A 26,212-nucleotide genomic window follows, 5' to 3' on the forward strand; every position below is an offset into this window, starting at 1 on the left:
CATCTGATCAAGAAGTCGTCTTTAATCAGAATTAACAGTTGAGTACAGTACAGCACCAGTAGATACACATTTATCAATTCATAGAACCAACATATACTGTATGACTGTTTTTATATGAACTGAAGAATTACCTGCAGTCATGTGAAATAAACTATACAAACCCCTGAAATTCAAGCCATTAAAATATACAGTGGCCCTGATATTGATAACACTTTTATAACAACGGTCATTATTATGTAATATATTTGACACTAAGCAGATTAATGTACATTTAATATAAACAGAAAAACGAATCTAAGTTTCATGACAAACTGTACATTAACAATTATCTAAGCATTAAAGTACATCTTGCAATGCAATGTTTGCTCATAACTACTGTATGTTATCAGAAAAGAAAGTTATTATCGAGAATTACAGTGATTGTGTAGGTGGAATACTGTTACTTCACTCTAGTAATAGAGATTTAATTGTTTGTTCTGCTTAATTAATATTGCATACATTCCTGAGGAAGTGCTACACAGCATGAATGTGCTCTCAAGCATCGGTGATTCCCTAAAATCATTGAATATAATATTCAGTAATATTCAGTCTTGTCCTCTTATTATACATTCATCAGTCGGTTAGCTCCATAAAAAGGACACAAAGGCACAAACGTGAACAGATAAACACTATATACTGCTTTCCCTCTCTTGAGAGAGAGAGAGTTTAAGGAAAAGATCTGGTGCTCATGTGAAAAATGTTCATCCTAACATGGTCACTGTGATTCAAACCAACAGTAACTGTGCAGTAAGATGAACAGGTGGACTATATGATCGCTGACTTTTAAAATTGTTCGTTGGCAACTGACCAACGTGTTGATCCAAAGAACAGACCAAAACCGTCCTTTTTTTTTTTTTTTTAATATATTGTTTTAAAGTTTTAAAGCACTATTATTTAATAACACATCCGAAAATCATTTCTCTGTGTTAAGTTTATTTAAATGGCATGGATGTGATCAGCTGGTGGTGGAGTTGTCCAAGGTGGCCAGCAGGTGGCAGACTTTGGCTCTCTGTGAGGGTGTGATGTTCTGTGCCATGTGGATGATGCAGTCCAAGGTCACTTCTGGGTTGGCTTGGACCAAGCTAAACATATAATGCAGGACAAGTCCATGAGAAAATCACTTTATGGATACAGAAGTCTCCTGTTTTAAAAAAAGGTTTTACTTATACAACTAGTGACTTAAATTTGACATTTTGTTAAATTTGAGTTCAAGTTTAACTGAGAATCATATTAGAATTAATCTCAAAACAGATTTTTTTTGGATGCAAAGCTTTGACTTTTTGCTTTTTTTTTTTTTTCTTTTGCCAAAAAAATAAAAAATACTTTTTTTTAGGGATTTTATAATATAACTTTTTTTCTGCGGCGACACCTTAAATTGATCGAAAGTGACATTGTTATGGAAAAAATTACATTTTTAATTAATGCTATTAAACTTTCTGTTCATCAAAGAATCCTAAAAATGTTCCACAATTTAACAAATAATATGCATCACAATTGTTTGAAAAAATTGGTAATGTGACACTGTAGTCATATTGTAGCTGTTGAAATTCAGCTTTGATGTATTTCATCCCAGGAATAAAATACATTTTAAAAAGTTAAAAAACTCTTTTAAATTGTAGTCATATTTTTTCAGTATTACTGTGAATTACCTGCGGACGTTCTTGAGAGCATAGTCCCTCTTTAAGCATTTAATGTTCTCTCTGATGACAGAGCGTGTTCCGTCCTGCTGTGACAGATGGTTTTCCAGCCAATCCACCACCACTTTGTTATTGTCCCATAGATATGCCTGAAAGAATCAAACAATTACCTTACACGGAATAAAAATCAGCTTTTCCTGATCAAGTTTGCAGATACTAGTAAATCAGGTGAAGATATAGTTTAAGTAAAATTTTTTAGAAATTGTAATACTTAAACTTATTTCTATTAGTATCCAAGGCAACATACTTATATTTTATTTCAGCTTCACTAGTAGAAACTACTTTTAACAGTTTTCTTTTCTTAAAATAACTGTTGTTTTCTTTTTTTTAAATAACGGTTGTTTTCTTCTTGGCAAATCGTTTCAAACCCTATGCTTGATGATTGTCTGATTCTATTAATGATTATTGAATTCAGTCCAAAAAAAGGAAATCTTCACATTTTTGTTTTCCTTCATCCATGGATTAAGTTTCCTTACTTTCACAGTCCCTTCCGTCTCCACAAACCAGCGGCGTAACATGGACTGTATGTGTCCGTTGCTCAGATCTTGGTTGGCCAGCATGATCTCCCCCTTCACCACCTCCTCCAACAGCAGTCGCCGCAGACGCCAGTAAAAGAATGACCTAGCGTTCTTCCAGTCCAGGATGTCCTAGGAAAATTGTATTAAGTGAAAAGCACAATGGCCACTCAGTTTTAAAACCAGTAGATTTCTCGCATGTGTCTTTGATGTGATCCACAGCTTTGGAAAAAGTTGTCTTCATAAAAGGTGACATATGGAGACTTATATGCCTAAAAAATGTATTTCCTTTTACCGTGATGACACCCTTTTCCTGCATCCTTCCTGGAGTGTCATGAAGGTCCACAAACTGCACCGCCACCTGGTGGTAGATGGGAAGAAGGAACTCCTCTCTAGACTTCAGTTTGGCCTCCAAGTCTTTACGCTCCTGGCTTGGTAACTCTTGGTTGCCTACGTGGAGTACAACAGTAAACCATGTGTCACAGGTAAAGATTCCCTGGAAATTGTGTTCAAGTGAGATTAAATGCTGCACCTAGCTGCTCCGCCAGGCGGGAATACACAGCATCAATCCTATTCATGGTCTTTAGCAGGTCTTTCTTTCTGAACTTTATCTCCACTGTGCCCTCGGCCTCCAGAACACCCCCTCTGAAGAGGAAACATGAACTTAGGTGAGAAATCATATTCAGTGGGCAGAAAGATTTAGAAGACTAGTTGTGTCGACATGCTCACCTGCTTTCTCGATCTGCGTAGAGCTCCATGTGCTGAAGGTTTATAGTTGGGTCGATCACGACCCATGATCCTCCTCTCAGCTCAGCGTGGGGAGGGATGTAAACTAGTACAGGCTGGCTGAACTCTCGCAGGGCATCCACAATGTAAGAACCAAACTTTAGCACCTGGTCATACATATCTGTCACAGAGCATTCATGTTGAAAGAAAAACCCATTAAATACTGTAGCTATACTTCTGTTCAAGATTTTATTTGAATTTTTCTGATAGGAGTCTCATGCACTCATCAAAGCTGTATCTATTTGGTAAAAAATACAGTATAAATAATAATATTGCGAAACATTATTTCACATAATTTAACAGAATTGAAAATAGCTGCTTTTTATTTTAATGCATTTTAAAATTTAATTTATTCCTCTGATGGCAAAGCTGACTTTTCAGCAGCCCTTATTCCAATCTTCTGCACCACATGACCCTTCAAAAATCTTTTTAATACGCTTAAGAAACATTTCTTATTATCAATGATGAAAGTGGCTGTGCTGCTTAATATGTTTGAGGAAATCATGAAAGATTATCTGATGAAAAGAAAGTTCAAAAGAACATCATTTATTCAAAATAGACTTTAACAACAATCTTTGTGGAATAATTTCTTTCTTTAAAAAGAAAAAAGTCTTACTGACTCCAAACTGTTGTACAGTAAGGTACATTAAAATCCAAACTCAAATATAAGCTAGCTACTGTATATACCTTTCATGCCTCCAGAGAAGCCTCTCCAGTTGGCAAACACCATAAGTGGAAGTTTCTCCCTGTTGAAATCCTCAATAGCCTGAGCTGTTTTATACGCAGAATCTGGGAACCACACTTGACCGGCCTGCTGATAGATCTGAGGCAGAAAAGACACTTCATGTCCATACTGATAACAATAAATAGGATATACTAACAGCAAACACAGAGAGCTCTTAGCACAGGTGCCACAGTAAAGCCACAGTCAGGGTCTAAAACGTTCATAGTGTCAGGACTCTGACCTTGGCCTCTGAGTCCAAGTAAGCTGGATCTGCTGGAATGGTAACCTCAACTGTACGGGTCTCAACGGCAATGACACCAAGAGGAATCCCACCGAGCCTGTAGGACACTCACAATCAGTCTCAGAATACTCCCTCAGTTAAATCAAATAATGTTCTGTCTCTTACCTGGCTCGGCCCACCACCACTGTCTGAGCCCAGGTAGCCATCACCTCCATAAACGTACCATGGTCAAAGAATCCACTCTGCCATGCTTCCTTTACAGCTACCAACACAAATTCAAAGAAAGAAAGGCTGAGTTAGAAATATCAACCGAAGCTCCCATGCAGACAGGTCGATGGTATCTACTGAAATGTTCAGAACAGATTGTGTGGACAATTTGATTCTTACTGGGATTGGGTCGTCCACACAGCAGCCAGCGAGGATCATAGGGGGCTTTTGTGGGAACAAAATCGATCTCTCTCTCAACTGGATCAGTGGGAGGCATTATTGGGACCGGACTTTGATTGCTCTAAATTATAACAGCAAACACCAGTAGTGCTTTATGTTATTTAATCTAACAAAAACACACACACACACAGACACATTATATACACACACAAAAATGCACAAAGTTAATCTCCAAGTTAATTCAAGTTAAAATAAATCGTTTGGAGGTTAATTTGCTTTTAATTATAAACTATAATTTCAGTTTTTAATAATATTATTTTGGGGATAATTAGGAACTGGACAAGAAGAGACCACCTTTGGCATGTAGGATAGCCACTGTAGAATAGTTAACACCCCTTCAAAGTCATCTGGCACAATGGTGTGCGTCACTCCATTGTTGTGCATGATCTGAACCCCTCCCAGCTGGTTATTGGAGGTGTAGACTTCACGACCCAGCACCTTATAAAGAAATACAGAATTAAAGAATTTAAGACTTAACTAAAGTGGATTTATTGTGGATTCATTGTGGATTAACAGTGGATTAATTCACTGAATTAAAGTGGATTTATCCATCCTTAGGAATAAAGAAACACAGCCTACATAAATATGACACGCCACAGTTTAAGGTGAAATTCCACACCTTGTTTAGTGCCCCAGCCCCAGTCAGGATGATATGGGAGTTTTCCACTTGAATTACTCTTTGTCCTAGACGTACCAGATACGCACCAATTCCTATAGCACGACATGTGACCTAGAGGAACACAGAATGGTTACTAGATTACCAAAATTTGGATACAATATTATACATTGCATATAGAATAAACATTGGAATTTCATTTCCTGGCACACTGTAAAATGTCTGATAAGATTATTGGTATAATGTTAGGTCTCACCATGCTTATGGTGATGATTTCCTTATAAGCCTGTGAAGTTTCTCCAGCTATGGTGCCAGAACCCCTCAGATTCTCTACTCCAAGACCATCTACCTTCCCTATGATGTCTGTGATGATGTACCTGAGACAATATTTGAACGCATAAGAGCTGAAAAGAGAGGTGTTTGGGTATAGCTCTTTCTGTGCATGCTAAAACCAGTAGGCTTGCCTGGACTCGCCTCCCTCCTCTACATGGTGACAGTAGACAGAATTAGAGGAACTGATGCGAGTGTAGTCCTGAGGCGTCAGATACAGGTACTTAAAGCCCTGCAGGGGCAAAACAGAATATTTGGACTTGAACAAAAACTGGAAAAACGAAGCAGAAATGCATCAATCATGATTTGTAAAATGAAAAGCCAAGAGTCATTCAGACTCAGATTCAGTGGTTTTATTTTGCACTGTAGAGGTGCAAAAACATTAGTGATATATTACAAGAAAATATGCCCATCTCACATATTCCTACTGGAAAAACTCAATTTGATTGCACAGTAACTCTTTAGGAGCATTCGGTCACCTTATAAGGGTCATCTGGGTCGATCCAAGCCACCTGAAACATGTGGCGGATCTCCTCCGCCAGGCCGATTCGAGCTCCACTATTGGCTGCAATGTAGATGCGTGGAATCCCCTCTTCTCTGGCCAGCTCAGAAGCCCGGAAAAAAAGCTGATCCTCCTGGGGCCCAAATGAGCCAATCATATGGGTAATATCATTACAGATCACAATGATGTCTCTACCCTCTGGGTACTCTGGAGTCTTCATTTTCATACGGAAAGCCACCATACCAATCTGGAAAGGTAGGACAAACAAACAAATGATTTACATACAGCTAATCCGTTTACTTCATTGCTGAGAAAAGTTATTTACATTTACAATCTTTTCTTTACAGGGTAAATATGGAAATGTAAACCAGTTGCATTAGTCTGACTGATGAACAGCGTTCCTCTACAATCCATAGAGAATTAGTACTGTGCGACAGAGACACACTGCCTAAGAGAAAATCCCCTAAGGAATATTTTGAGAATTCACTGATGCACCTCATTGTCTCCTGGCAGCCTGTTCATCTGCACAAGTCTCCCCTGAGAATCCAGGACCAGCTCATTACACATCAACATGTCTTTAGGGTAGCTGTCACCTTGTCCCCAAAGCTTAAACAAAGCCTGACAACAGGGAAAAAAAAAAGATAATTGGCTAATGTCAATCCAACAATACATCCCAAAAACAAGGCCGCCACAATCATACTGAGAACAGGTTTAATCTTAAATGAATCATCTCACCTGTCTGAACATCTCAGGGAAGTCATAGACATATGTAGTGCCAAGGGTCTGAGCCTGGAAGCGTTTGGACTGCAGTAAATCCTTTGTGACATATGGTGATCGTTGATTAGCATGCCGTGCAGTGGACCTTGTTTTTCTCCATATGACTGGAACATTATCTGCAGAACATGAATACGGTACATGCAAGTAAATATTTTTTTTAAATCTGCATCCTTAACCCTTATTCAATAAATTATGAAAAACTGGAAAATTCATGGGATCTTCAGATACTGTTGTGGACAATGGGTGAAGTTAGTAAGGTTTTTGTACTGTTACAAATGCAATACTTATAAGGCAATCCACTTAAAATCTGTAGTACCGGTATATGATTTCTAGTCTGTCTAGAATTGTTCAACATCAACTGCCGGGGTATGTGACGAGTGGGGTGGGGCCGAGAGCAGTGCTCCACTCACCAGTCTCGAGTCCCACAGAGGAGATTAGAAGAATACAAAAGAGGAGAGATGACAGTGAAGGACGAGAGAGGACCAGGCCTGGGTTTTATTTTGTGTTTGGTTTTGTTTGTGTGTGGCAGTCGTCCGCGAGGGGCTGTTGCGCTGTTTTGGGTTTATTTTGGTATTAAAAGTTTCATTTGAATGTTCGCCGGTTCCCGCCTCCTTCCCGTGATTATGAAGTTTGTATAGTGTTACAACAGTAATGCAAGTACAGCTTCTATCTACTTGAATAGGGGAAATACTAAAATCCTCATGATTATATTCAAATAACACATTTCAGAACAGGAATGAAGTCCGACAACAACTGCAAGTATAAAAAATTATCTTCTTTGCAATTTTTTAAGATGGTCCGGCTAACGCGGCAGTCAGTAGTGAATCAGGTTCAGTTGGCAAAAGGAAATGCAAATGCACTTTGGAGCACATAAAAATAGAGATGAAAGCACATATACGACTTTGAATTAGCCATTGCTTGTGCAAGTTGCCATATAACCACACTCATTACCCTGTGTTGTGGCTTAGCAGTCTTGCTTCTCAAAAAAATTTATTTTTCACATTTTTATTCCTCCTTGACTACTCATGTCATTTGGTATAATCATAATCTGGTAAATGTGAGCTGTACCTGTCCAGTGGAGGGGTCAGTGACCTCCTTGTATAGGCTGATGTCCAAATAATAGCCGGACTCATTAGTGAGAAAGAGGCGAATGGGAATGACATCTCCACTGGTGGTGAGGCGGATGCTGATCTTCAGCTCAGCCTGGAGAACACGCAACTTCCACAAACGAATACCGTACCGCATCACCATTGAGCGAACAGACTCTTCTATCTGTAGGTAAAGAAGACAGAACGTCACAGAAAAATATATAGCTCGGGAAAACTTGCAGTAGCTATGATTAATACATTTTCATGTTTCTGAATCTAACCTTTGAGGGGTCCATAATAACAGTGGGTACAAAATTGAGGAAGATGTGATTGCAGTCAGTACGAGTGGATATGTTACTGAAGGCCACCTCAAGCTCATCCATCGCCTCCAGCAGCAGCCTCTCGCCCTCATTCTGCAGGTACTCAAATGAGGCCTCCTGCAGACAGAGTGAAAAGAATTAAAGGAAGTTGTGGGGAAGTCTAGTGGTTAGAGAGTTTTGACTCCTAACCCTAAGGTTGTGGGTTCGAGTCTCGGGCCGGCAATACCATGACTTAGGTGCCCTTGAGCATAAATGGCTGCCCACTGCTCCGGGTGTGTGTTCACAGTGTGTATGTGTGTGTTCACTCCTGTGTGTGTGCACTTTGGATGGGTTAAATGCAGAGCACGAATTCTGAGTATGGGTAACCATACATGGCTGTATGTCACTGTCACTTTTTTAAAAAAAGCTTTGTATAAAATATAAGCCATTTAGAAATAGCCATCAACAATCTCCATGTCATATTTTCATATTTTGTTATTATATGAAATAAGAACTTTGGATTTCTGGTTTTACATTTAAGACTTATGCAGTATAAGATTTTTTATTATATTGTCACTTACTTTCTATTGCCAAGTCTGAAACAAGTGGAACTTGGAAGCAATTTGAAACATAACGTACATCAATATACTATATGAGACCATGGACCACAAAACAAGTCTTAAGTGTCATTTTTTCAAAATTGAGACTTATACATCATCTGAAAGCTGAATAAATAATCTTTCCAATGATGTTTGTTAGGATCGGACAATATTTGGCCAAGATACAACTATTTGAAAATCTGGAATCTGAGGGTGCAAAAAAATCTAAATACTGAGAAAATCACCTTTGAAGTTGTCCAAATGAAGCTCTTAGCAATGCATATTACTAATCAAAAATTAAGTTTTGATAAATTTATGGTAGGAAATTTACAAAATATCTTAATGGAACATGATATTTACTTAATATCCTAATGATTTTTGGCAAAAAAGAATAAGCGATCATTTTGACCCACAATGTTTTTTTGGCTATTGCTAAAAATATACCCTTAAGACTTAAGACTGGTTTTGTAGTCCAGGGTTTCATATATACTAGCATTAATAAGTTTGGATCAGTAAGTTTATTTTTTATTTACATTTCTTTAAAGAAATTAATACTTTTTATTTTGCAAGAATTGAAAAAAAATATTCTATTTGAAAAAAAAAAAAGCTGTTCTTTAACATTTTCTAGATTTTTTTCAACAAAGCACAATGAATCACAGTTTTCACAAAAATATCACAATACAACACTTATAATAATAAATGTTTCTTCAGCACCAAATCAGCATATCAGTTTCTTTAAGATTGTTTGATATGAGTTATGGCTAATGAAACCGCAAAAAATATATATTTCTTAATCTTACAAATCTAATATCAATGCTAGTGTACAATAAACAAGAAAAATGTCGGTGTAAAAATGCTGTGCAGTATATTAAATTATTTCACAATTTATGCAAAGGGACATTTAAGCATGAATTTATGATGGTGTCCAGCTAGACTAATGTAATCACATGACTTTTGACCCAAATATTCACACTGACAGAAAAAAAGGCACTACAGGTTGCTAGGGATATAATTGTGGAATGGCAACAATTAACAAGTATTCTGAAAGGTTAAAAAAATACTGCAGCTTCATTTCTATTAAATATAATACAGGATTTCAAACTGTCTAGTAGTGACATCAGTTACCTTTGTGATGAGATCAGAGTGTCGAATGATAGCTCTGATAAAGAAGCGATAATCTGTAACCTCTGCACCCTCCTCCACGCGAGCAGCACCCAAGTACAGTTGCATCCTGTGATGGGCGCAAGGAACGGCCGTCAGATCAAAGTTACGCATGCGATTCAGCTCAAGCTGGAAGGCCAGAGCAGGCTCCAGGTTACGGTAGATTCTGTCTTCACGGAACTAAAGAGGACAAAAAAGGATAATCTTCAGTTGTTACTCTATGATGTACATTTTTAAGTGATCAAATCCACACATGCATCACTTACTTCATCTCTGGACCTGAACGTGAAGTACTTCGGGAACTCCCGCTGACGGCAAAGATTTATTATTTTAACATTTATCATCTTAAACTTTTTCTGATTGACAATATATTTTGGCAATGGCAGTCATTTTTGTATCTGAGCATTCACCTTTTGTGCAACTAAAAATGTGATTCTTCTGATTCCATACTCATATAGTAGAGTTTTCTGAAATTAGGCACAAAAAGAGTCAAGTCATGGAGCAGCACACACAGCTAAATGGACAAGTCTTTAAAATACTTACTTTAGAGTGAGCAAAGGCAGTGAAAGCTCTGACTAAAGCATCATCATCTTCAGTGTCTGCTTGTTTGATTGACACATTTATGATGTGTATGGGGTTTTCCTTCATGTTCTGAAAAAGAGACAGACCATTACCTAAATATTGTTTCACAGAAAAAGTAAAATCTTATGGGTTTGGAATAGCATGAGGCTGAGTAAATAATGTCATATCAATATTAATGTGGGTTTCTTCTCCTAACTCTGACCTTGCAACTCTCCCCATCACAGAATGTGGAACAGCCATCAGAGAACAGAGAGCTCTCACAGAGCGGATCCGCAAAGCGGCAGATAACTTCATCAAAACACCTACAATACAATCAAACCATTTTGTTAACCATTTAATCAAGATCTGCATTTATATAAAAAAAAGTGAAGGCACCTTTTGAAGTGGTCAAAACTATGGAAAGCAACCATGGCTCCCATCCTCTGACAGGGGGGCGACAGTGCCCCCTCCAGGAAGAGATCACTGCCCTGACGACGCATTGTTTGAAACTCTCCTGAACCATTCACAGGAGCAGACAACCTGAGCGGGGAGAGGATGGTGTGTGTGTGAGTGCAAACAGTCAAAAGAAGGGAATTGTGGATACCAATTATGGACAAAAAGGCTGAACTAATTGCACTGCTTGTGCTGAAAGGAAAAAGCACAAGTTTAAATGCAAAATACTCAGTTATCATCTTATATAGTCTCAGCTTGATTGAAATTGGATAATGTGGATCATCTAAATTAAACAGGCAAGAGTTCAGGAATTGATTCGTAATGGACTGTGTTGACTGGAAGCATATTTAAAGGTGCCGTGTGTACATTTTTGACTCTACTAAAGCATACAAATATCATAATATGTTTAAAGAAAGTTAAGAAACATGCTAAGTTAACATACTTGTTTATCTGAAAAATAAAATGTGCGCTCTTGGCCTGAATGTCAAGCTTTGTTTTGGTTTGTGAAACTCATCCACTTTGAGTTTACCCAATTGAATTTCGGCACCTCCGGTTGCCAGTTGGCGGAGTATTTTATTTCATTCATAATTAAGTGAGCTCGTTCCTGTTTGTGTCGTTAATCTGGCAACCTGCGTGTGCCTCAAATCTGAGGAGGAGAGGCAGGGTGAAAAAAAACCCTGTCCAATATTTTAAATGTGGACTGCAATACGTAGTTTAACCATTCGGTGTAAATCCTTCATACAGCACCTTTAAGGCCAATTTACAATTTTAGAATTACCCAATTTTTAGAATTGGCCATTGAATCCAAATAAAAGGACTAGCCTTTAAGGCTACATTTCTTCAAGTCATTAAACGGATGCTGTACTCTACCTGTTCAAAGTAGAACTGCTCCCTCTGAAATGAGAGCAGGTGAGTTGTTAGCATGGGATCATCATCTTCTAACTTTGGATCTCTTTCTATCATGATTATGTTAAAAACAATCTTACTAGGAATATTTCTCTATATAAAAAAAATCAAAATAGATTTTAATCAATATTTATCATTAGCTTAAAAATCTTCAGTAAAAAATAATTAGCAAATGTAACTGTAAGGGAATCACTTTTTGCATTTTATGAGAAAGCTACAATCCTTAATATGCAATTTGTATACAGAACACCCCAGTTAACGTTACTTGTGTGATTGACCAATCTGCTTTGACTTTTTGAAGAGATTTTTAAACAGCAAACATTTGTATAAAGCTGAACATTTTATATTGTGATGCTTTAATGTTTAAAAGCGACATGAAAAGGTGTTTACAACCCATTTTACTTCCATAAGTGACATATTTCTGAATATTACATTTTGATGAAAACCGAAAAAAATCGAAAAAGACAAAACTTTTGTCATTTGATGAATCATTCACATATGAGACCAGGAATGCTTAGCAGAGTAAACGGGTCCATTTTAATTTCATGTCGACTTATATATACAAAGAAAGTAAATGATTTAGTGTCTATTTTAAAGAATTAAAACCTACAATAATGTATAAAAGTAAATGCAATCTACCTTTTTCTTTCATACTCAAAACAAGTTGATCAATCACTTGAAACTCCTCAGCGTGATGGTATGAAAACAGTTTTCCCCTGTGCTCAATACCATCTCCCAGTATAACTTAGTAAGGGAAACCCAAACCAGGCTTTAGCCCAAAGTGGGAAGTTAGGAGTGTAAGACAATCTGTTTTTGTGCACTCTGTTATATATTACTTTATTAAAGAGATGCTAATAAATAAAGAGCGTATTACGTGGATTTGGCCATGGACTGGCTCAGTGAGGCGTAAGTCTCTCTTTCAGAGGAGAGATACACAGAAAACAATGTCAAAGTAAGAGAGTAAATGTATCATACAGAAAAACATCCAGAATAGAAAATAATTGTACTATATATCCAGGTTAAATTGTATTGTTATTCTATTACATAAACAGTGTGGTCTGTTAAGCACCTCAGCAATGAACTACAATTCATAAATATCATAGCAAAAAGCTTCTCTATACAAAAAAGTTAATCACAACAATCCCAGAATCTGGATCAAATGTGTAAGCCCTATTCAGAATACAAAGAATCTACATGCGTTTGCTGCTATACCTGTTGGGGTGGGATGATGGTAACATGAACTGGAAATCCACTGCACATGTTCCATCCTGAAGCTGATGATGCTGAAGGCTGTTCAGCTCATATGCTATATATCCCCTCTGTACGTACACCTAAGGATTTCCCACACAATACATTGGAAAGTCTTGACTACATACCACTAACATTTGGGAAGAAAAGGTCAGGCTTTACTGACCTCTAAGGCGGCCATGCAAACCACCCGATTGTTGTGGTAAAAGAAACTGGGCAAGACGTCGAAGATAGAGGTTTCGGACAGGATGAGTTTCTGCAAATGCAGGATTTAAATCATCAAATATAAAAAAGGTGTTAAAGTGGTGAAAACAAAAGAATTGCTGCTGCTTTACCTTGAGGTTCTCGGGACAGAACTGATGTCCATACATATCAATAGCCGATAAAAAGATGGATTCCACCTGGTTATGTCTGAGTTCATATGAGGGCAATTGAGAGGCGATCAACACCTAAAGAAACATTATGAGTTGTTATGACCATGTTGCATTTAGAGTGACATTCTGTTTTCATAAAATTTAGTTTTTCAATTATGTGTAAAATGTAACTTTTGGTTGTCCAATCGAATAGTAAAAAAAAAGCTATATGTTCCTATACTGGAAATGGAACATTTTGGAAAATGTTGTAGGTCATCTTACGTATATACTTTCTACAAGTATACGCTACCAGTTTTTCAGTAAGATTTTTTAAAAATGTTTTTGAAAAAAGGCTCACCAATGCTGCATTTATTTAATCAAAATGCAGTAAAAAAATTATATTGTGAAATATTACAAGTTAAAATAGCAGTTTACTATTTTCTGAAATTTCAGCAGCCATTACTCCAGTCTTCAGTGTCACATTATTAAAGTCGAAAACACTTGTGTATACACAAGTAGTGAACAGTATAGTCTACATACTTATAAAATAGTACCGTAGAGTAGTATGCTACGTATTCTGAACAGAGTCAACATTAACACATAAGTGCTGGAGGTCAGCAGATTTCAAAGTTCACAACCCCTGATGTTCATACCTGTCTGGCCCGAAGTGCTACTTTGGAGTTTTCCATTTTACTGAGCTGTGTGAGCTCATTTAGAATGACCATGAGCTCATCAGCAAGCATTGGGTCCCGGCCACAGAGCTGGTCCTGAAAAATAAAAATCAGTTGTGTTATAAATTAAATGAGCACAGTTTGTATCAATGAAATCAAACTGAATTAAGTTACTCCCTGTTTTCATAATGAATGAGAGGAATCTACTCAAAGCCACAACTTAATAATATCAATAAGCACTGCTAAGTATTTCGGAAATGATCTTACTATAAGCATGGTGACTAGAACGTTCTTCTTGGAGACCTGAGCATGGGAGAAGATGGACTCCAGTACTGGAGTCATGTCAGGTTTATACTGCTCTCTTAGATTGATGACGCATTTATCATAATGAGCTGTTAAGGGAAAGACAGAATTTTATATATAGACTGTTTCATCGGGCGCACGCGCCTGGCCCTAAGTTAACTTCCGGTCTGTGTTGTGTATATCGGTCTGGCTGCATTTCCTTCTACAAACGCAGTTAAAGTCAAGGTGATGAGTAGACTGAAGTTGGGCTCAGGTGGTTGTGCTGCGGGATGTGTTTCCCATACATTTATTTATTTTTGGAGACTCGCCACAATTTTAAAACTGATCGATTTTCAAAAAGGCTTCGTTGAATAAACATGAGTAACGTTACGTACTGCACGTTTAATAATAATAATTCCTTACATTTATATGTTTAAATATCAAAGCGAGGCACTGGTGTTTTTATATCGCTGTATTTCTGAAGGAAGACTTGCATGTTATATGCCTGATAAAGCAGCGTGTGAGCGTACCAGCTCTGCTTTGTTTACAGCTGTTACTGGGGAAACCTCTATTTTTCGCGCTTTATGTCTATGCTTTAAAACATCTCCTGCTGGCAAAGAATGAATTTGCATTTTCATTAAGTCCGCCTGATCCACGCAACAAACATATTTTGTTTGTTATCAAAAAATATCTACTCTAGAGGGACTTGGCTGTTGTTATTGATTCTATTTGGAAGTCTACCGGAAGTTAAGTTAGGTCCACAAAAGCGCGCATGCGCAGTAACGTTTGTTTATGTTGTTGCCGTTGAAACCGTCTATATATAAGAAAAGGTAAAACTTCTGAAATTATCTTCCGTTTGCTCTGCTGTGACAGTAGTATCAGGAATACACTGGGACATTTACCTTGCTGAAATTGCATTTCCACCTGAAGGTACCGTCGCAGCAGATCCATCACAACTGATTTCATATACCCCCTAATGCCACTTCGGTACCTAAGAATAATGTAAAACAGGTGCATATTGACATTTTAAGAGAGAAGTCTTTGGTTATCTTAAGCAGAGGCAGGTCTGTGCGAGTCATCAGGCATTTCTTACCTTTGCACCAGTTGCACAATGCTTTGAGTGTTCATGAAGAAAACCTCTCGGTCTGCTTTCCTCTGAAGCATAGCAGCATGACTGTCAAGTATATTTGCTATCTGGAAGTGTTGATTGAAAACTGATTAAAACATTTTTTGCCACAACAGCATAAATTCTAAGAATCTGTCAAGTAAAACAAATTTGTAGATCAGCTAACTAAATGTATTTCTTTTAACTAATTTGATGGTTCCAAAAACTGATAAAAGACTTATGAGTTACACTTGAGTCAACTATGTAAAACTGGCTATGTCTGTGTTCCAGATAAGTATATCAATTTCATCACTCACTCTTTGGCTGGGGAACTGACAGAGCACGGAGGTAATGTTACTGGCATACTGTGCCATGACCTTTCGAATGGCCTTCTCCACAGTAACTGGTATACGCCCTGCCACGCTGGTCATAATCTCCTGCAGTTCAAGAAGAGGTAGAGATGGATCCCGAAGTGTCTTCATCAGTGTGTCGAGCCACTTCTTCAGCTGTAACCACATATGGAGAGTTAACATAATGGATTGCACACTTTTTATGCTGCTTTGAGTCTGATCATTGCATCAATGTTCTGACTTTTTGACTGAAGTATGGCTCTGGCAGACAGTAACCATCCATGATTTTCACCAGGTTCTCCAGAACACTGTGGAACACTTGGTGAAGCCTCTCCCCTCCGACAGGTAACGTTTCCTGGGATGGTAATGGCTCTGTATTCGGCTTTACCTGAGGCAGTAAACCAAGAATTCATATTTCTCATCACAGATGGCAGTGCGTCTATAAATTAAACCAGTAACAAAGCAAAAAGTGTGGCCTCAAATAGTATTTTGACACTACAGCATGCATGAATTACATTCAAAAATGCATGAATGCATTAGATATCTAGCCAAATTAAGCTACATCTTTTTACAGAACAGACAACACTTTTCTTTTTTTTACTTCTAACCAGCTGATTTCAATGCGATTTTTGGAAGATGTATCACCGGATGAATACAGCTGGGGTCATCCAGGTCCATTCGGGCCACTACACACCCAGGCTCTAATACTGTTCCTGATCTTTTTAAAAAGTGAATGCAGCCGGAATGCTGGACATGCAGGGTCATCACCATCTTCATAACCTGTAAAAAGACAGCAAAAATAATAAGTAATTTAAAACTGTTCCCAACGTCACACATGGTCCTATGCAGTATATTAAAAAAAGTGCATTATATAAAGAGAAACTGCCACCTAGGAATGTAAAATGCTTGGGCTCATCCTTACCTCAATTTCAGCATAAGGCTGGGTAGCCAGAACATGAGAACCGTCATCGACTACATACTGCAACAGCTTGCCAGCAGAGGGCGACCTGAGCACTGTAGGGTCTCGCTCCTTCTCAAACACACACGTTTTGTTGCCCACTGTGATGCGGTAGCTATACATCACGTGACAAAAGTCCAAATAAACATTAGTTGATACACAAGAAAGTACACTTTGGTATCCAGTACAAAACCTCTTCTTCTCTCACCTGTCAATCTCCTCTTTCATGTAGGTTGTGTAGCTGCTGCCACCATAGGAAAGTAGTATACCGCCATCACTGAGTCTATGGACATCAACTTCATTATCTGAATCATTCATTATGATAATATACGTGGTGGGCGACTGGCGGGCCACCTGTACCGCAGAAACAAACAAATAGATTCATGTCTGTTCATGGTAAATGGTAAGATGGTCAAAGGAATTTCACTGTTTTTTGTTACCTGTAGGCAGTATTTGACTCCATCATAGATCAGATCAACACTTACTGTGTTGACAAGACTAGCAGCAGGCAACACCTGACCCCTGAAACATCAAGAAATGCATTTAAAAACACAGATTGCTGTACAATACATTGGTTTCTTTGGGTTTTCAATGCCTTATATGCTGGAGTGCCCGAGTAGAGGAAATACCTTTCTAGTGAATGCAGGAAGTCAGACATGCTCTCTCTAAAACTTGCATCAGCAACTTGTAGAGCACCGCATACCACACCTAACATGGTGTCTGGCCTTTCCACCTAGAAGAAACATACGATGAAACAACATAAAACAAACACTTAACTTTAAATGGCTTAAAAGTTTATTTCACATTAGAGGAAAGTAAAACAAAGTTCCTAGAGAGACTGTCTTGATCTGGGACAATTCTCTTCCCAGGTTTGGGTCTGACCTGCACTTTCTCTGCAATAAGGTGATCCAGCCAGCCAGTATCGATGTCATTGTTTCTAAAACTCTCGGTCTCCAGTAGCTTAATGAGGTACTCCACTGTGGTCCTGAAATCTCCTCTGATCGACAGCTCCTTCATGGCTACCACCATGTTCCTGCAGGCCATTGGAACAAAGACCTCATTCATTAATCTTCTATAAAAAACCGAGCTATATCTCTTTTTTTTCAAGGAGCAAAGAAGAAAAGACTTCTATTGATTGCATCTATTGGTTGTCTCCAGGAACTCACGAGATGGCCTCTTCTCGGTTCTCGCCCCAGGAGAAACAATGTCCAAACTGAGAGTCTGCAAACTCATGTAGGCCTCCGGTTGCTCCTACACTGAAGTAACCCCACACGTTCTTACTGCTACGGAAGTTCAGCTCCTGAACTGTGCCTGAGCTTGGTTTAAAGCCCTTGTGAGAACAAAAATGACAAAGAAATGAATCATGCAATAAACTGCTGTAGAAGACTTCAAAGCCTATTGCATTAAATCGACGCTTTTAAAAACACCTAAAAAGATACTGTAATTAAGCAGGAGTTACTAAAATGATACCAATGAATTAATTTAGACAAGCAATATAGCAAGTTTTGTATTATCAGACAATTTTGTAAGATACTTGCATGATTAAACATACAAAAAAAGTGTGGGATCAGTAAGATTTAAAGATTTTGAAAGAAAGTCTCTTAAGCTCATCATTCAAGCACTTATTTGATCGAAAATGGCAAGAACAGTAATATTGTGAAATATTACAATTTAAAATAACTTTCCATTTTGAATGCAATTTATTACTGTGATGGCAAAAACTCAGCAGCAGAAATAATATTAATGTGTTGATTTGCTTCTTATAAAATATGTCTCATTATTAAAGTTGACAACTGCTCACTTCATCTGGGTTCTCACTGGTGATGCGTGCAGCTATGACATGTCCTCGTGGACAGGGGATGCATTCTGGAGATTCAAAGTTAATAGGTGTGTCTCCCCAGGGAATTTCACCAAAGAGGACACGGATATCCTTAATTCTGTAAAGAGGGATCCCCATCGCTATCTACATAGAGAAGGTACAGAAGGAACAGTTTATATGATCAGCATTTGAGAATTATATTTATATATTTTAATAACCATAATAAAATATGAAACAAATATATATAGAGTCGATTCTGCTACATTGCAGTGAGAATCTCATATCTTCATTAAACCAAAACAAAACAAAAACTCATACACCCAATGCTTCCGAGTCCTTTTCCTCCTAATAGCTGTACTTTTCTTTACCTGTAACTGTGCAGCAGGAAGGTTAACATCAGCAATCATCTCCGTGCAGGGATGTTCCACCTGGAGCCGTGGATTCAGCTCCAGGAAGTGGAAACTACCATCCTCGGTGAACAGATACTCCACTGTACCAGCACTTACATAGCCCACCATTTTAGCCAGACGCACTGCATACTGACACACAGAGTAGAAAATAAATTGTGCATGCCAATATCAATGTCATTATGGTATAGTTCCCAAAACCAAAGCCAGAGATATAATCAAATAAATAATAAAATATCATGAACTGTCATTAAAACTCAAATGCACATTGGTGTGCATCACTCCATGTTGTTCATGTCAAATCTAAATAAATAAATAAAAATTTGTATCAGTATTTATTTATTGCTCATTAATTTCAATAACAGTATCTGCATGTATCCTGCAAGTATACTTCTACTAACAAATTTGAACGCTGTCCTTCAAATTATGCATTTTAGCTACATTCTGCTTAAGAACAAATGGTGCAACCAAATATATTTCAGAGTTAGTTACAAACCAACTAATAGTTACTAAGCCTATGGTGTGAACTTTACAGCCCTATTCAACAGCTTATGAATGGCCAAAGGCAACATGGCCAGAATATATTCATAGATTTGTGTCTCACCCGCTCCATTTGCTCGAAAGTGGTTGTGGAGACAATGGTAGCAGGAGCTTCTTCTATGATCTTTTGGTGGCGGCGCTGGATGGAACAGTCTCTGCCGAACAGAGAGATAGCGTTACCGTACTGGTCAGCCAGAATCTGCACCTCCAGGTGGTGTGCATGTTCAGCTAGCTGCATGATGAAAATGGGTGAACCAGGCACCTCAGCCTGCACCTGTAGTGAAGAACAAACACACCATAGTACTACGTAATCAATCCGAAACTGTAACTACACAAAATAATGAAGTCATATCAAAGTAAAGCACTGTGTAGTATGTACCTGTCTGAAAAAGTTAGGAAAGTCTTCGGAACTGTCCACTTTTCTGATGCCTTTCCCTCCACCTCCCCCTGATGCTTTGATTACCACAGGGTAGCCAATCTTTTCTGCACTCTAACCACAAGAAATCACCAAATCAGCAGGATAAAAGAAATCAAAGCTGTATGTATCCCGTAACCGATTCTGTAGTGAAAACACACCAGTAGGCCCTCGTCCATGTCTTTAACACAGCCCTGCACATAAAGTTCAGGTGGAACACTGATTACACAGCCATGTCTTTGTTCTTCTTCTGTCCATTCAACCCTCAGACCTGAAAAAAAGACAAAGAGGGATGAAGACATCACAATTACCCTAGCAACAGCTCATGTTGTGAATAGTATCTCTCACCGGTTCCGCTCCAGGGCAGGGTGGGGATGTCTGCGCTCTGAGCTACAATGGAAGATGCCACCTTGTCTCCTAATGCCCACATGGCTTTACTGGAAGGTCCTGAAAAAGACAACTCCATCAACCCTCTTTGACCTCAACTAGCAAGGCTAAGCTGTCTAAACAGGTTATATATAATGAGATGAAATACCTAAGAAAGATATCCCTGATTTATGGAGAAGCTCTGGAAGTTTGGGGTTTTCAGAAGCATGACCCCATCCAGCCCAAACGGCCTTATAAGAAGAGAAGCCCATTATTAGTAATGATGGCAAACCCACATCATTGAGACAGATATTGGACAGGCCATACCTGCACTGGAATCCTTTTAGCTATATCCACAATCATCTCAACATTGGCATAGTTGTTGTTATTTGGGCCACCAGGGACTGGCACATAGTGATCAGCCATTTTAATGTATTCTAGATAAGAACACAGTGAAATTTAGACTATTTCATAAATATTTTCAATTCTGATATATTTTAGAAATTAAGTAAAACGAGATCAAATTAAATAATAATAATAATGATAAATGTTATATAATATAAAATATTCACACAAAAATTAAATTGCAAAAAAAAAAAAGTACTGCAAATTGAACAATAAATTTCTTGTCTGTCAACCTGCATTGGCTTTTAAGTCTTCAGGTGTGACCATCACCACAAAGCGAATGATCCTCTCATTACGGAACATTTCATAGGACCAGCGTCGAATTGAACGCATGCATTTAACTGCAGCAATGCCATTGTTAGCAATCAGCACCTAACATGAGAGAGATGAAAGAGACTACGTGAGCAAACAAATATTAAAAACTTTGTTTTTGAAACACACACATGAAGGCACAACTTTAACCTTGTCTATAATGTGGTTTCCCCCAAAGCGAGTGACAAACTCAGCTGGGGAAGCAACAGTGAAATCTCTGGGCACGTCCATCTTCCTGTGTTCTTTGCCTGTTTTCAGCAGGTGGGGGCCTGACATGCTAGGCCTATAGACAAAAAATATATATATAATTGTAATTATTGCCATTTACAGTGAATTTTAAAAAAGTAAGCTGGTTATGACTCCAATAACGAATTACTTGCTGTAACAAAAGTTTTATGTAAGCCTTTATGAGAAACATCAATAAAGCACCATTTCAGCCAATATTTTTAGCATATTCAGTCATCAAACAATACAAAAACAAACATACGAGGTAAGAATCCATCAAATCAGCACGACTTCTAGAAGTTAGCTTGAGTTTTTCCTCGACTGGCCTCTGTACTCTCCACCTCTGTCCAAGTGTGCTATAATATAAATGCTCCCACAAGCAAATCAGCCAATCATAGCTTAATGTGTTATCATAAAGGCTACAGACAGTACAGACTGACCATTAACTAACCCCTGAACTGTAGAACTACAGCTAACTTCACACTTAAGTCACAGACCCATATCTTCATGCAAATGTGAATGTAATGCAATGAATGTACAGTAAAAGGTGGAATACAGAAGAAAAAAAAAACATGCAGCTTACAATACTGCTTCCTGTATGCCAAGGTGACAGCTTAAACTAAGCAGAGAATTGCAGATCTCCTGCAGGATAAGACTTCATTTTCTGCAGGCATCAGTGGAAAACAAAACTCTGAGATACTGACTGTCTTTTAAATGTGTCACTTGAAAAAATATCACTCAATAATTAAATGCAAGACATGTTGCATGTTACCTTTTGAAGCATATAGAGATATAGCATAGCATATAGAGAATGTGTCAATATTAGCCTTCAATTAACACAATGTCAATATTAATATTAACAACATCAATAAGACCAATATCACAATGACTAATATTAGCCAAAAGCATGCTGATCAAAATTATATACTATTTTGTCTAAATGAATTAAAAAATAACACACTAAAATCACAAGTCAATGATTTTAAATACTTTCAAATTTAAGCATCATAGCATATACTATAAAATAAATAAATAAATAAAATTACATTTGGGTAAGTGCTTTAATTGAGTGTTAAATGGTAGCAAATGTCATCTAAATATAAATATAAGGGATCTGAGCATGTCCAAATAAATATCCAATACTGACTTACTGATTTTAAAAAAATCTCTAATATTGGCTCATACACAATATGGTACCTATACAAACTTTTTAGATTTTAACTAATTTATAACTAATGCACTGCTCATGAGTGCACATAAAAATAAAAAATACCTAAAGATTTTATTATCCTTGTCGACAATCCTTTTGACAGGTATGCATTCTTAGACTTCATAACCTGCATCTAAACTGTCAACAAACGATGAGCAGTTGCATTTGTTTTTACTGTTATCTGAAGAACTGCATGTAGCATCCGGAGAACCTTTCAAACATTGCCATTATCGCTCCAGATCTCATATGTTATCCACATTCTGAGCTTTTACAAGTATATGAATTTAAAGAGACACATGCTAACATCATCATGCAGGTTACATTATGTAACCCTTCATGCACAGTTTAAACAGTCTGTATTATGTTGTGCATTTCAGCTAAATCCAGCAATCTAAATTCTGCATTCCGAAACTCTATTCTAACACTACTGTGCAGTTAAGATAAACTCGCGAGCTGCTGTGTTATGCTACACTGCTAGTAACAACAACACAAACCACACCCCTTTTATACTTCCAGTGTACTACCCTCGTCAAGAACATAGTGTACACTTACAAACGGGAGGTTCTAGAGGACAGAATGAACTAAATGCATGTTTGGTTTGGCACCAACCTCTTGAGGCACTGAAACCAGTTGAGTTCTTGCCCTCCTTCACTGTCCATGGTGAAGTATCAGATTCAGATGATAGTGCAGGACAAGAAAAAAAAAAAAAAACATCTAACACATTTTATGTTCCCTCCCTTTTCCTCTTTTGCCCTCTCATGTCCCCTCCCCCAAGTCAACGAGGACCTCACTTCACCACTGCATGTTTAAGAAAAACATTCTTGGTAATTCGTTGTTCATTGTTTTTTGGTTTCTCTCCAGAGAAATAAATGCAAAAGGAGTAAACTTCCTTTCAAAATACCTGTTAAATTACAACAAGTTTCTGAAGGGTTATTACCCACACACTGTGTAAATATTTGTGCAAATAAAGTGCAAATCTAGCCATGTTTAATGCATATTTGATAAGAGTTTTAATTTGTAGATTGCATATTAGCAAACTGCTGAATATAATAACAGATGATTGTTTACATTATGATCATTATAATCCAGGGGTGTCAAACACAATTCCTGGAGGGCCGGAGCCATGCAGAGTTTTGTTCCTACCCTGCTTCAACACACATACCATGTAGCTTTCAAATAAGCCTGAAAAACTTGATTAGTTGGATCCAGTGTGTTTAAATAGGGTTGAATCTAAACTATGCATGGCTCTGGCCCCCAAGGAATTGAGTTTGACACCCCTGCTATAGCCAAAGACAGAGCTGTCTAAACAATTGTCACCACAAGACAAGATCTGTGTAGACAAATGTCACCAAAATAATGACCTTACCTTTTTTCCTGTTAAGTTTTACCTTCGACTGCAGGGGAAAACAAAATGAATGTGCAACCTCTATCCATTGGTTCTGAGTCCACCCAACTGAGCCTATGTCAACAGGATAGCTCACTAAAAGCCGGGGACCTCATCAAAACATCTTAACCCAACACATCCCTAAATATATGTCTAGGGTATTTTGTCTCTGGAAACGTTCTTAAAGAAAACACTGAAACGCGATGTGAATGTCTTTGGAAGTCGACATCAGGAGCTTTGCTTCCATTAATAGTACAGAAATGTACGGCATGTCACTTTAACAGGTCATGTGATCACTGAGAATGACCATATGGCTGTATTTCAGGTCCAACGCTCTGTCCCGTTTAACTTTGGACTCTTTCAAGTGATGTACAGCGTCCTCTTTTGGTAGCAAATCTCAAGACTAGACAGCAAAGTTAACTATTATAACTAGAAAGTGGGTCACTTTAAGGCCCAAGAGAAAAAATCTGAATTAATTTCACACTGCATTTAAGACCAGATGTAGCTCATATCTGAGTTTATGAAAAATATTTTTTTAAAGAAATGTAAAGGTTTTAAGTTTAAGTTCAGTTAAAATGGTTGCCATGCAAATGTATTTTTTCACTCTTTTGCTTTCATTAGTTTATTTAAATAATTCTGCATTGTGACAAAACACTAGTAAATATTTTATAAATAATGCAAATACTTTATAATGCAAACACATTTCTACTCAGATTGTTAATTTTGTTTCTGTTAGTCACTGGCTTTAAAACCTTCATGTCATGTCAGCAGCACATTTTCAGCTTAAAACCTCATGCACACTCATGCTCACCTCAAACATGCTGATGGATTCGGGGGTGGCAGCACTTCTGATGACGTGTTTGGTAGTACATTAGGTGTCTCTGTGCTGTTGGGCTGAGGTTTGGGGGTCTGGCCCATTACCAAAGTCTCATCATCGGAGGAATTATCCTCAGAAGCTCCCAGAATAAATTTAAGTCTCTCTTTAGCCTGAACATTGGAACCAAATTTGGGCCTATCTGACTCACTGGTTTTGGAAACAGCTTCTTCTGTGCATTCTGACTGGTCAGTGGGATCACTAGTCATTGATAGGGAAATTTTCTCATTTCCTGTGGAGGTGCTTGCTGATTCCGAGTCCATTGGAGGAGAGTTTTTCCTTGAACAGTCTGTGGTGGGTGTTTGTGATGGCATCCCTCTCACCCCGTGGACCTTGATGATGCATTCAAATGGGCTATATGAGTAAGAGCTGACAGCATATATAACATTTTTGAGGGTTTCACATATGCCTTCTTGTAAAATGAGATGATGGTTCCTTTTTGTCTTGAGTTTTGTAAGTGTTTAACTGCAAAGGTAAATAAAAACCATGCCACAATTAGGTTATCAAAAGTGTGCAAACATGGCATCAGTGTGCAATATTATGATGCAATCAAAACATTGCGAAATGTGCATTCGCCTCTCTTGTAAGATATTAAAAGCTATACAGTGAACACTCATTAATACGTTATACTGAATTTCTAAATAAGATATATAGTTTAAATAACCAATTTCTATGATTCAGCTTTGGGAGGTTTTAGAGAAACATGTTTCTCATGGCCTGATATCGTCATAGGCCTACACACACACAATTTAAACTGAATCACAGGCATTAGAAAAAAACATGGTCATATAGAAATCCAACATTTAATTATTAACATGTTTCATTAAGAAATTATCAAAGAATTAATAAAAAGTATTATAAAAAGCATTTAACTTTTAAAATCTTGTAACTCAAGATTGCTAGGATTGTCAAAACAAGTTTATCTCATACCTTTGTAGCAGTCAGTCAGTGTCCAGACCTTCTCTGGTAATGGAATGTGAACGCATAGTACTCAATTCTCTTTACAACTGGCCAGCGGACAGCCACAGCAGGGCCATTTAACAGAGTGGACGCTCTGTGTGTCTGTGTGTGTGAGCGAGAGCGAGAGAGAGTCTGTGTGGGATGGGATCTAGGGGAAAGTTCAGCAGTGATGGTAAGAAATGAGGGGGAGGGAATAGTAGCTCTCACAAACAACCTTTTAATATAGTAACAACAACATCAAAGGTCAGAACACGTGTGGTGTGTAACCGGACACAAATGTCACACCCCAGATAATCGGCCCGAGCTCGGTAGCCCCACGACACCCGCGGTTCAGAATCGTCATCGGCAGGTATTATCTGGGCCCAATGTGGCCCGCAGCTCGCTCTGGAGCACGTGTTTATGTTACGGCTGTAAAGCACCGGGTCTATTTCTGTTTCAGGATCTGTGCGGGCCACTTTTTTGGCAATAACTCGGCTTGGTTCAGTTATAGACATACGGTATTAATATAGCAAAAATTAACATACATTTATTTCAAAATTGAATTACCCTGACAGTATCTTTTAATGTTAAAGGGTTAGTTCACCCAG

General features: G+C 38.0%; 1 protein-coding gene across 1 annotated transcript; it reads right to left on the reverse strand.

The window, feature by feature from the left end:
• Positions 1-2: 2 nt before the first annotated feature.
• acacb (acetyl-CoA carboxylase beta) lies at positions 3-25,749 on the reverse strand. The gene is given in 55 exon segments (XM_059548619.1): positions 3-1,121; positions 1,689-1,825; positions 2,213-2,383; positions 2,547-2,701; positions 2,784-2,896; positions 2,981-3,158; positions 3,725-3,860; positions 4,003-4,099; positions 4,168-4,264; positions 4,390-4,510; positions 4,744-4,887; positions 5,069-5,179; positions 5,322-5,442; positions 5,530-5,627; positions 5,875-6,144; positions 6,393-6,515; positions 6,633-6,731; positions 6,734-6,790; positions 7,743-7,946; positions 8,044-8,199; positions 9,786-10,001; positions 10,088-10,129; positions 10,232-10,288; positions 10,365-10,472; positions 10,606-10,705; positions 10,779-10,922; positions 11,706-11,729; positions 12,954-13,072; positions 13,156-13,245; positions 13,325-13,438; positions 13,996-14,109; positions 14,281-14,405; positions 15,198-15,286; positions 15,389-15,489; positions 15,718-15,906; positions 15,992-16,138; positions 16,396-16,530; positions 16,673-16,823; positions 16,917-17,062; positions 17,149-17,230; positions 17,338-17,441; positions 17,591-17,741; positions 17,875-18,038; positions 18,510-18,671; positions 18,896-19,066; positions 19,539-19,748; positions 19,854-19,964; positions 20,051-20,160; positions 20,238-20,336; positions 20,425-20,506; positions 20,583-20,692; positions 20,894-21,032; positions 21,123-21,255; positions 24,603-25,130; positions 25,596-25,749. Coding segments are annotated over 54 exon segments (7,131 nt in total). The 5' UTR covers positions 24,980-25,130; positions 25,596-25,749; the 3' UTR covers positions 3-994.
• Positions 25,750-26,212: the final 463 nt, after the last annotated feature.

The sequence above is a fragment of the Carassius carassius genome, chromosome 4 (assembly GCF_963082965.1).
Source record: "Carassius carassius chromosome 4, fCarCar2.1, whole genome shotgun sequence".
Lineage (NCBI taxonomy): Eukaryota > Metazoa > Chordata > Actinopteri > Cypriniformes > Cyprinidae > Carassius > Carassius carassius.